This window comes from Chiloscyllium plagiosum, chromosome 12 (assembly GCF_004010195.1).
Source record: "Chiloscyllium plagiosum isolate BGI_BamShark_2017 chromosome 12, ASM401019v2, whole genome shotgun sequence".
NCBI lineage: Eukaryota > Metazoa > Chordata > Chondrichthyes > Orectolobiformes > Hemiscylliidae > Chiloscyllium > Chiloscyllium plagiosum.
Window position 1 is genome coordinate 78208929 of NC_057721.1, and position 12807 is coordinate 78221735.

General features: G+C 42.3%; 1 protein-coding gene across 3 annotated transcripts in view; it reads right to left on the reverse strand.

The window, feature by feature from the left end:
* The window catches only part of usp25 (ubiquitin specific peptidase 25), a 209958-nt gene that overhangs the window by 46613 nt on the left and 150538 nt on the right, over positions 1–12807 (reverse strand). For all 3 annotated transcript variants that reach the window (XM_043701415.1, XM_043701414.1, XM_043701413.1), the window contains one exon: positions 5485–5663. In XM_043701415.1, coding sequence (XP_043557350.1) covers positions 5485–5663 — 179 coding nt within the window. The remainder of the gene's footprint in view (positions 1–5484; positions 5664–12807) is intronic.

The following is a 12807-nucleotide window of genomic DNA, read 5'->3' on the forward strand; positions in this document are numbered from 1 at the left end:
ATACATTGGGAGTGCAATTAGCTTGTGTTTCAGACGAACACAAAAGAAAATAGGAAACAGGAGCAGATCATTTGTCCCTTGAACTTGCTCCAACATTCACAATGACCACAGATTATCTTTGCCTTCAAATGCCATTTTCCCATCTGCTCCTCATATGCCTTGGTTCCCTCAGAGACCATAAGTTGGAAATCTCAGCCTTAAATATCTTCAGCAAAGAACCATCCATAATCTTTTGGGATGAAGAAATTTACCCATCCTTAAGAGATCAACTCCCTACCCTGAGACTGTGCTAATGTTCTAGACTCATTAGCCAGGGACAACCAAAGAAAATTTGTTCAGCCTCCCATCACGGATCAACTCTCTCATTCCTGGGGCTAATTTAGTGGAGCTTCATTGTACCGTCAAGTAAGGCAAGTAAATCCTGCCTTAGGTTTGGAGTAGAGAGGCAGGAGGCTGGAAGAACACAGCAAGCCAGGCAGTATCAGGTGGTGGAGAAGCTGACGTTTTGGGTGCACCCTTCTTCAGGTTCTTAGGTATGGAGAGCTAACCTGCACAAGTGGTCTCACTAAAGCTCACTATAATTGCAACAAGACTTCCTTATTCTTGTACGCCAATCTTCTTGCAATAACAATCTATATACCATTTATCTTCCTAATTAAGGTTTAGTGCTCCTTGCATCTAAGTCTCTTCTGAATATCAACGTTAAAAAGGTTTTGTGCCTTTTAAAACCTACTCTGCTTTTCTATTCATACTCCCAAAATGTACGCACTTGCCCACATTAGGCTTCACCTGCTACCTTGCTTCACATTCACTTAACCTGTCTATATCTCTTTGCATTTTCTTTGTACCTTCCTCATGGCTTACATTCCAATCCTGCTTGTAATGATCAACAAATACAAATATATTACACTCAGTCTATTTGTTTGGATAACACAGATTGTAAAGAGAACTCTTCAAATCATAAAATCCCTACAGTGTGGAAGCAGGCCATTCAGCCCATTAAGTCCACAATGACTCTCCAAAAAGCATGCCCTCCCCACCCTATATCTGTGATCCTGCATTTCCTAAGGCCAATCCACCCAGCCTGCAAATCCCTGGACACTATAGGTAGTTTACCATGGCCAATCCATCTAACCCACACATCTTTGGACTGTGGGAGGAAACCAGAGCACCTACAGGAAACTCACGCAGACATGGGGAGAATAGGCAAACTCCGTACAGTCACCCAAGGCTGGAATTGAATCTGGGTCCCTGGCGCTGAGGCAACAGTGCTAACCACTGAGCCACCATACTACCCCCTGCATCTTGGATGTAGGCCATTGGTTTCTGAGCATTCGCCAGTTTTTAGTCCTAATAAGCCAGGAGTGGATCTGTTTTGCTGAGTTTGTGTTTTAAACAGATTTTTGTCAAACATTTTGAATTATTTCTTTAAATGTCATGGTTTGTTTATAACCATGTCTTTTAGTCAAATACCCAGTCAACTTTAGCCAACTCGCTCCACATATCTAATTGGTTTTGTTTAAGATCCTTGCTTCGGACGGAAACATGACACTTTGTAACTTAAGATGAAGTTCAATTACATTAAAGGTCATTTTTTCTCAGAGGATCTTTTATGACAAGATTACTCATTGAATCTGCCTTAATCTATGATATTAGATATAAAACAGATTTATTCTTAATAGATTCCACAATGTATGCTTCACAAAACTGTCATGATGGCTTTCTACAAACCCTTCATCCATGCTATCTTTGCCAGTTTGATTTGTTCGGTTTATGAGATTAAAGCATATTAAGTTTCTTGCACTGCCTTTTATTTCACTTATTCCTTGCTTAGTGCTCAGCTCATTGATGTAACTACTATTAGGGGGTCTATAACTTACTCCCACCAGTTTTTTTATGACCTTTATTATTCCTAAACTTCAGCCATACAGATTCTACTTCCTGATCTTCTCCACACAAGATCCTTTCTCATTGCTGTCCTTATGTTATCCTTTGTACTCAAAGATTCTCATGTAACTGACAACAGAAAACACTGGCACTTATTCACTCCTCTCAGAAAAAACCCAAAGCACTTTTCATGAACAGAAATTTGACTGGAGTGCAGGTAATCTTTTGTCGGAAAACACAGTATCTTGGGGTGGTTGCTAACTCTTGTCACCTTCAAGAGGGTGCCAAACAGGTTCCTGACTCAAGCACAGATTGCATTATATAGATGGTAAATGGATTAATACGTAACAAATTCTTGGACTATGAGATCTCCTCATCTGGTTTCAAACAACTGACAGGGTCATGGGTGAATGTTTCAATTTTTTTTTCTCTTTACATGTTTAGTGTATGGTACTCTCACTTCTGAGTTCGGGCTTTGTAGGCTCAAGCCTCAGTCAGGACAGAGAACTGAGTACAAAAATCTAGACTGCCACTCTGATCCAGTGCTCAGGGGTGCCGCATTGTCACTGGTGCCATAAATTAGATCAAATGTTGAACTGAAATCATGTCTGCCTTCCAGCATAGATCCCAGCATAATTCCTGGCCAATATTTGGTCCTCAGTTGTTATCACGAAACAGATTATTTGACCAACATGTTGGTGTTTGTGGAAACTTGTTATGTGTAATTTGGCTGTCATCTTTCAGAGTCAAAAAAGTGTGGTGCTGGAAAAGCACAGCCAGTCAGGCAGCACCTGAGGAGCAGGAGAATCAACGTTTTGAGCATAAGCTCTTCATCAGGAAGTTTCTCGTCATCACATTCCTGATGAAGAACCTATGCTCAAACTCTCCTGCTCCTCGGATGCTGCCTGACTGGATGTGCTTTTCCAGCACCACACCTTTTGACTCTGATCTCCAGCATCTGCAGTCCTCTCTTTCTCCCTGTCATCTTTCATACAACAGTATGTTTAAAAAGAACTGTGAGTTCTGAAGAAGGGTTACTGGAACTCTGCTTTCTCTCCACAGCTGCTGCCAGATCTGCTGAGTTTTCCTAGCTAATTCTGTTTTTGTTTAATAATAACTTCATCGGCTGTGAAGTACTTTGGGATTTAGGATTTATGTAAAAGTAAATATTTAATTTTTCTGCGTTTTATTCATCCTGGGATTCTTTTTTATTCTCTTTGACTTTATGCCTCTTGCAGGAGATTGCTTAACTGCTGTTGGTGAATGGTGCAGGTATGGGGAGAGGTGTGCAATTCTTCATAATGATACTCCATCCATCAAGTGCACTGGTCAAATTTGACACACCAGCTGGCCACTTTCATAGATTTACATGAACATTTATTTGCCTGTACTGGCTGTGTAGGACCAGCATAAGAAATCTCCATTCATCTCTCCTCAGTCTTTTTAAAAATTATTCCATGGTGTTTTGATACAACATGCCCAAGTCTCCTGAACTGGCTTCACTAAATCCAAACAGTGGCACTGGGGATAATGCAGTACTTTCTCAGCACACCGCTAGTATGCGAGCTGAGGTTATACATAAAACCTGCAACACAGTTTGAGTCTGCAGACTCTTCATTGAGATCCATCGCCCAGGTCACCACAGGGCTGCTCTCTCATTACAGAGAGATGACTGATGGCGCTTTAACCCGAGGGTCACCATGCCTCAGGCGAGGAGAGAGGTTGAGAAGGAGAGTGCGTCATGGTAATCTCAACCAGTGTGGGGATTGAACCCGTGCTGTTGGTATCATTGTCATCACCAAACAACCACCCAGCCAAGTGAGCTAACCAGTTCCCTTCATTCAGGTGGAAGCATCACCAACTAATAACCTGACAGCCTGCTTCTGCAAGGCTATCTAATGACATTGATTAAAGGAGGAATTGTCTTTCCCTGTGCTCTCTCCTTCCTCACCTAAGCCCCTCTAGTTTATTTTTTTGTTGTGGTAGGTGACAGCTCCCCATTCCCCAGAATGTCAGGTCAAGTGGTCACGCTGCCTGAATGAGCCTGGACATTATCAATGGGGTCAGAGCTCAGTTCCAAGCTGTCTTCAGCTGACATTCACACTCTAAACACTTCGCAGCACAAGGTCACTGATTCATGATTAAGAGCAGGAATCCTGCCTGATCTTTTTTTTTCTCACATACTGGTCTGAATTGCTCTTTTAAAAAAAAAATACTTTATTCATAAAGTGTGCAAAGATATGTCACAGCACAATTCAAAAGCAGCAGTACAACAAGTGGATTACTGATGGATTTGGTTAAATACACTCTCGGGTTTGTCACTCACAGTGTAACTTGCATCTATATTTACAGTTTGGGTGTGTAGGGCTGATCTGACGCAGAGGACCCTTCATACCACCAGTCAAGCTAGGTCTTGCTAAAAAGTTGTGGCATTTGCTGCTGTGAATGCCTCCGCACATCACAGCATTAAGGTCAGTGAACTCATCTAGACCAAGCCTTGGAACCTATTGGCCCAGTGTAGCTCAGATTCCACAGTAGCCAGTGCTTTTATGAACTGACCATCTGATCCATTGCAGAACTAAAGTGGTAACTCATTGCAGATAAGTGTAATTAATGATTTCTTAGTTTGACAACAGGTCATAAATAATCATCAACTTAATGTTCCTTGAATAAAGTTTCAGGAGTTGAAGGTCATCAGGAGTTGAAGAGGTCTCAATAAATGTCAAAGTTCATGGACGGGAGTTATTGCATTCTAAAGCAATGTTTAATATGATACTAAGCACTTCAATGAACTGACAGCCAAGTTTAAAATACCCAGAAGGGATATCTGCATATGGGACAAACACAAGCAATTATTATTCAGAATGTTCCTTTTTCAATCTCATGTCACACATTACAAGGCCAGTATTGCCATACCAATTGTAAAATCTCATTCTCTGCATGGCTAGAGTTAACTCAGCAAAGACTTAGAAGGGATGCCCAGACCCAAAAGCTTGTCTAGTCTAGCTGTGTACCTGAGCAGGCTACATGGATTGTTGCACAGCCTTGGTGAGGCTTGTCTAATAATTGGCCTTGTCAACATATTTGGCACACCAGGCTTAGAGGGTTCCAGCTGCCCATTTTCTCCACTAGACTTCTACCAGCCATGGTGTGGTAGGCAGCACTTTATGCCCGATTCAATGGGTCATGGGTTTAAGACCCACTTAAAGAATGGAATGCATAATCCAGGCTGATATGTCCAATACCAATACAAAGAGGGGGTTGCACCATCGTCAATGACATCTTTTGGATGTGATGTCAAAGTAAGAGCCTTTGTGTCTGGTCAGGTGGATGTAAAAGATCCCATTCCATTATTTTTAAAGAAAAGCTCTTCCCTGCATCCTGGTCAACATTTATCCCTCACCTTCATCAGCAAAAATAAAAGCATATTATCTGGTCATTACCACATAGCTGCATCAGGATCTTGCACAATTGATGCCTCAATTCCTACAATGCAAAAACGGCTAAACTTAAAAAGCAATTCACTGGTAGAAAAACACTTTGAGGTGCTGAAAGGCACATACTTTACTCTTGTCACAACAATAAATCTCTTGTTACCGTTCGTCAAAATTGAGATTCCGATCGGCAAACTGTTCCAAGAGTGTCCTCTCGATAATTTTCTTTGGTGCCTCATTGTGCAGGAAATAGACGACCACATGTTTTAACCGGTTATCGTTCTCCAGCGTGGTATCTTCCTGGGCCAGCCTGACCAAACGGGAGTACTCTGCTGTGAAAGCCTGGAGAGAGAAAGAACCCACTGGAAATGCATTCCGAGCTGCCGTGTAGCCCTGACTGTGGGGAATTCTTCGTAAGGTTCAAAGGGAAACAACCACAAAGGTCTGCCAGAGCTACGCGGCAAAATTAAATCCATTCCCTAACGGCACGCAGCTATACCCCAACCACAAATGGGTTTCCTGTCGGGTGTGAGTTGAGTAACTAAATAGCCTATATTCACACAGACAGAAAGTTCCTTGGGTTTGATTGCCACTTTGTGAGCTCGGCTAGGCTATTGCAATTGACCTTGGCAGCGATAGGTTACAGATACACAGGGTGGGGAGAGAGTAAGGACTGTCGCTTGGGAACTACCAGAACCTAATCAGTATCCTGTAATTCAGTTTGGAAGTGCACAAGTTGGCCAAGGACAGCAGTAACCTCAGGTGAAATGCATCCTGTGATTATGCTGCCTACCAAATCTTACCACCGAGAGTCACCCATCATGGATTCACATATGGGAAAGGCATTGGATGACATTTTTGTATGGGGCAGTCAAGTGCCAGCAGAGAGAGGGGGTAGCAGGTTAAATAATGTCCTCCAAAACTCAATGTTTCAAAACACTTGCCTGAATCTCTTCCATCCCAAAATGGCACAATTTTCGTGGTTCATTTCTAACAACCCACACCCCCACCAAAAAAGAAACTTGCAATGCTTTTCTCAACATTTCTCTGTCTTACCTCCTTCTAGCTGATGGGGCAGAGGGACAGAGAGTTGCTTGCTCTGAGCTTGCTTGCCAATGGCACTTGGACACAGATAACACCTCAGATAATCCACAGTTGAGAGGGAGGATGGAAAGACAATTCAGCTTGTTTCCATTTATTACCTCCATGGTACAGTTTACAGGGGATCAGAATAGGGCAATTAACTGCATCAATAAATTCACCATCAACCATTATAATGCCTTGCCCAGTTCCACCCTTTATAACGCGTGAATATTAATAACCCACTGAGAAAAGGGGAAGCACGTCAAATGGTGAAGGTACAATATAATGAATTCAGAATCTAAGCCGCCAGCTTTACAACTAAAACAGGAATTAAACTGGATTCTTCCTTTGAAAATTGTTTGCCGTTAGGAACTGAATTTGCTTATGAAAACATGTTAAAGGACAGGTTTGTTTCCATTCATGCAACTGCATTCAATTCGCTTTTCAAATTGACCACAAATAGAACACACAAGTAAAATGTGTAACTACTTGAACATTTCCATTTTCTCTGCAAGGGTTAATTTCCTGCAGGTGAACCAGTTTTTGGAATCAAATATTGAATAATGCATGCTACATTCTGCAGTTTCACATTCCACGCTTTCTGGATGGGATGGGTATGTGCTTTGGGCAATCTCTGCAGGCAAAGACAGCCCTAACCTTTAGCTCTCAAAGTGACTTAATTGATAGGTTTAGTAAAGAGCAAATCTACGGAGCACAGGTCCCAGGTTAACTCAATACAGCTAATCTCAAATATGGCCTGACAGCATGCATCACACATTCGTGGACCAGTGGTGAAAACTGATCAGTATCCAATGAATGGTGGTGCAGAATCAGACTGAATAGTTTACTACTGCTCATACATTTTATACTTTCACTGATATTCCAGCCTCCCTCACCCCCACCAATAAATAATGTGTGCGCAAGTTGTGCATGATGAAGCCAATTTATCGGACAATGGTGAATGTCCACTTCAATTTGTTTGCCCATCTATTTAACCCATACTGAATCTACCTCAGGAACGATAAGTTTAATTGACCCAGTGCATGGGTCACATTTGCATTTTTCGAGTTCACTCCTATATGGTGTAGCTTTACTTTTCAGTTTGTTAGGATCGCCCCGCCACAGGGGACAGTTTCACTGCATCGATCTTGTTGAATCCCTTTATCATTGTTAGAATGAAGAGTTTGCATTCCAGGTTTTTGCATGGAGAATGCACTCTTAGTAATGGAAGCCACCTGTAGAATTTATTGTCAGTGCCCTTGCGGGGGTGGGCCAGGGCAGACAAGTGGGTAGGTCCTGTATCTAAAACCACATGTAAATTTGGGGATTTGCAGGGAGTAAGTGAAATGTTTTTAAATTTCTTTCACAGGATGTGAGCAGCTCTGGCTGAGCCAGCGTTTATTACCCATCCCTAGTTACTGTGGAGGTGGTGCTGGTGAACTGTCTTCTCGAACCTCTGCAGTCTTTGGTGTATAGGGAGACTCTCAGTTTTGCGAGAAAGGGATCTCCAGAAATTCAATCCAGCATCATCGAAGGAACGAGCTATGTGGAGAGGCTGAATAGACTGGGGCCAATTTCCCCCGAGTGTTGGAAGCTGAGGGGTGGCCCCACAGAGGGTTATAAAATCGTGAGGGGCATGGATAGGATGAGTAGTTAAGGTCTTTTCCCCAGGATAGGGTAGTTCAAAACTAGAGGGCATGGCTTAAGGTGAGAGGGGAAAGATTTAAAAGGGACCTAAGGGGCAATACTTTCACGCAGAGGGTGTGCTTGTATGGAATGAGCTGCCAGAGGAAGTGATGGTACAATTACCAGGATGGGTAGATGAATAGGAAAGGTTGAGGGATATGGGCCCAAATGCTGATAAATGGGACGAGATTAATTAAGGATATCTGGTCGGCATGGACGGGTTGGATGGAAGGGTCTGTTTCCATGCTGTACAACTCTATGATTCTGTAAACAGTGACACAGGCCGAGACACAATGATATGTAGCTCGGAGAGCAGCTTGCAGGCTATGGGGTACCCTTTTGTCTTCTGTCCTTGTCAGTGATAAAGGTCATGGGTTTGAAATGTGTTGACGAAGGTGGTTTCATGCTGCAATGCATCTTATATGGCACACACAGACATCACGACACATTGGTGTTGGAATATTTAGTGTGATGAATGGGTGGACCAATTAAATCGGCTGCGTTGTTCTGGGTGGTGTCAAGCTTGAGGATTGTTGAAGCTGCACTCATCCAGGCAAGTGGGGAGCATTTGACCACATCCCTGACTTGTGCCTTGCAGACGGTGGACAATTGGTGATTCAGGAGGTGAGTTATTACACTAAACTTCCAGCCTCTCACCTGCTCTTCACAGAAGTGTCATGGTCAAGAGAGAGGCCATTTGGTTCAGCATGCCTACACTGGTTCATTAAATGTGCACTATTACTACTGATCGGTTCATTTAGTTGGCTGTGTGGCAGGTTCAATTCCTGTACTGGTTGAAGTCACAAGGACGGTCCTAGCTTCTCAACTTTGCCTGAGGTAGTGTGACCCTCAGGTTAAACTCGTCTCATGTCTATTTCTCTAATGAGAAAGCAGTCGCACGGTCCATTGGAACTACAGTGACTTTATCAGAGTTTACACTCTATGTGAACCTCCTCACTCATTTGTTTCCATGGTATTTATCAGGCTGGTCCAATTCAATTTCCAGTCAATGGCAATCCCAAGGATGTCAATTGTGGGGCATTGGTAAAAGTATCAGAGAAAGATGGTTAAATTCTCTCTTTGGAAATGGTCATTACCTAGCAATTGGATAGTATGTTATTTGGAAGTCATTAAATCTGAACAAGTTGTATATGAAGATTAGTATGTCCTGTTTCAGATCAGATAAACAGTGCAAGGGAAATTTTACAGGTGGCCTGATTGAGATCTTTGAAATGATTAAGGGTTTTGACAGGGATAATGCAGAGCTGATGTCTCCACTTGTGGGGGTTGAGGGAGACGGAATAGAAAGATATATTAAGAGAGCGGGGATGAAGTAGAGGTTCACGTAGAGCACAAACTCTGGGCTGGACCAGTTAGGCCAAATGTCTTGTTTTAGTTCAATAAATCTTGTGTGCTGCCAGGTCTAATCACTGGCAGCTTTGCGATTCAGAATTTTCCTATTAACCTTATCACTCTGCTGGATTATTGAGTGTATGTTTTAGATAACTTCAGGAAACTCCAGAGTACCTTAATCTGAGTTTAAACTGTCTGAATGCAACATGCTTGAAGCACTGCAGACATTCTGGGTCTCACACCTCAGGGCATTAGGATCATGTATTGAGTACAGAGTGATTTTGTCAGATAGGCACCCAGAATGCAGAACTTCACTTTTCTGAAGGGAAGCACTGGATTAATCTCATTCGAACAGAAGAGGTTAAGGTGATGAGAAGTTTGGGTTTAAAAGGCATTTTGATGTGGTAGATAGGGAGGAATTGCCTCCACTGGCAGCACGATCAACAATCAGAAGAGACAGTTCTGGTAAAATCTCCAGAAGGAAAATTGGGAGCTTTGTTTTAAAAATGCAGCAAGTTATGACAATTTGGAATGAACTGGATGTAAAGATAATGGAAATAGACTGAATATTAACTTTCTAACGTAAACAAGGTGCATGGAAGGAAAATTTGCAGGGTGTTGGGAGTATTGGAACAGTTCTATCAAAGTGCTGACGTAGAATCATTCAAGTGGTTTCCGCCTTCGGTGTCAGTTGATTCTCAACAATCCAGAACACTGACAAGTCTTGGAGAAACTGCTGAGCTTTTGTGAAAGGGCTTAAAAAAATCACTAAAATAAAACAATCGACTGCAGATGCTGGAGATCAGAAATGCGCAAACGAGAAACTCAGCGGATCTGGCAGCATCTGTGAAGAGAAAACTGAGTTAACGTTTCAAATCCGGAGACCCACTTCGAGTCTTCACCCTTCGAGGTGTGAAACACAACAGCAATCCTTGGCACCTCCAGATTGCCATTGCCTGTGCTTCAACACAGCAAATATGGTCAGGCTATTCATCCTCAGCTTTGAGCATATACATTATCCAAAAGGAATGACTGGATCTCAGTGAGATCCCCCAGTTAAAACCTTCCCTTCTTTACTCCAGAAGCACTGGACAGTAAAATGCAGAGCCTCAACTGGGACGATCCGCAGGATGATCATGGATAACAGCACAGAAAACCTTTGCATGGCTCAGCACTTCAAAGATAGTGTCAATAATAGATAATCAGATAAGCTACTTACTTTTTAAAAAAAAACAATCATAGATTTGGATATCATATTTATCGCTGATTGCCCAGAGGGCAGTTAAGAGTCAACCACATTGCTGTGGATCTGGAATCACATGTAGACCAGACCAGATAAGGAGAGCGGTTACATTCCCTAAAGGACGTTAGTGAACCAGATGGGTTTTTCGAACAATGTTTTTATGGTCATAGTTAGACTCAAGTCTAGGTTTCAAAGTCAAATTCCACCATCTGCCATGGTGGGATTCGAACCCATGTTCCCAGAATATTAGCCAAGTCTCCGGATGAAGGGCTTTTGCCCGAAATGTCGATTTTCCTGCTCCTCAGATGCTGCCTGACCTGCTGTGTTTTTTCAGCACCACACTCTAATCTTGGCTCTGGAATAAGAGTCTAGTGATAACATCACTGGGCCATCCCTTCCCATCACAGTCGAAGATAACAACATCTCTCATCTACTCTAATTGGTAGAGCTGCTGATGCATAAATTAGACACTGTTCAGATAATATGCCATTTATAGAGGGTTTTATGGCACAGTGGCAATGTTTATATGCCTGGCTCAACAGATCTGGGTTCAAGACCCACTGTCTGGAGGTGTGTCAAAACAAGTTGATCAAAAATATGTTTTAAATTAGCCTGACTAGCCCTAGTCAATTGACCACGAGACTCTTAACCCTATGGCTGAGAGTTTGATCCCCACTTTGGGTGTGCAGCTTCTAAGACTTTGGCAGCTCAGTGGTAGCAATCTCTGCCTCTGGACCAGAAGGTCCAGGTCCCACCTGCCCCAGACATGTTTAGCACATGTCCAAACAGATTAAAAACAAAATATATACAGCTCATATAGAAAAATCAAAGCGTTTAACCTGTAATTGGATATAAAGCTTTCTTAACAGTATCATGCGTGTGTCATTCTGACAGCTTTTAAACTGCGATGAAGAAGGGAAATTTATAGAGGCCATAGTAGGGTAAAGGTTAGATTTATAGGGGCCACAGTAGGGCAAAGGTTAGATTTACAGAGGCCATAGTAGGGTAAAGGTTAGATTTATAGATGCCACAGTAAGGCAAAGGTTAGATTTATAGAGGCCATAGTAGGGTAAAGGTTAGATTTATAGGGGCCACAGTAGGGTAAAGGTTAGATTTATAGAGGCCACACTAGGGTAAAGGTTAGATTTATAGGGGCCACAGTAGGGTAAAGGTTAGATTTATAGGGGCCACAGTAGGGCAAAGGTTAGATTTTGATGATAAACCTTTGCCCTGCTTAAACAAAGAACAATCTGACAAAATAGTTTAGAAGATCATTACCTTTATGCCGGGTAAGTTTCACATTTTTCACAAAGCACTGATACATTTTAGGTGTGAGCAACAATGACAATATTTTTTATTCTAAATTAATCTAACATGATTGCTAGGCAACAAAGGCAAACAATTTACTGGTGGATTTTTAAAGTCAATGTCAATTTTGTCCTCTCTTTTCTTGCATTTACTGGTCCTTTCTATCAGATGGGATTTGTTGATGCCCTTTGGCAAGTGGCTGGTGAATGTCAATGTTTACGTGCCAGCAGGTCAAGCAACTGTGATGGGCATCACAGCTAAGTTAGAATCTGTCCTTATGCTTCTTCACGTACTCATGAACAGACCAGTCGGCACCTTAGTTAGAATGCTGTTCTGTCAGTTCTGGGATTCTCTCTGTTAGTAATGAGGATACAAGCAAAATGATTTGATATAACATGACACTGATCCATAATGTAAATTAAGCTGTTATGCTGGTCTGAGAGGTGGCAACCAATGCAAATTGTACATGTGCTATGGTTTTGGCCTGTTACTCCTTACACCGCTCAATTTACAGCATAACCAATGATTTCAGGAACATAATGAAAGGAAAGAGTGCAGCAATGAGGGGCTTTCTGTAACTTCCTTTTTGTCAAGTGCTGAATAATGAGTCTATGTTGAAGATGCAGAGGCACAGAGTGGAGATTGAACGTCCTCTGTCTGTTAAACTGGGAATTAAAGAATGGTTCAAATGGTGCTGTCCTGCTATATCATGTTTCAGTTGTGGCTCAGTTAGTAGCACGCTCACCTCGGTGTCAAAATATTGTGGGTTCAAATCACACTCCAGGTTATCCTGGAACCAACAGTAGAATGGTG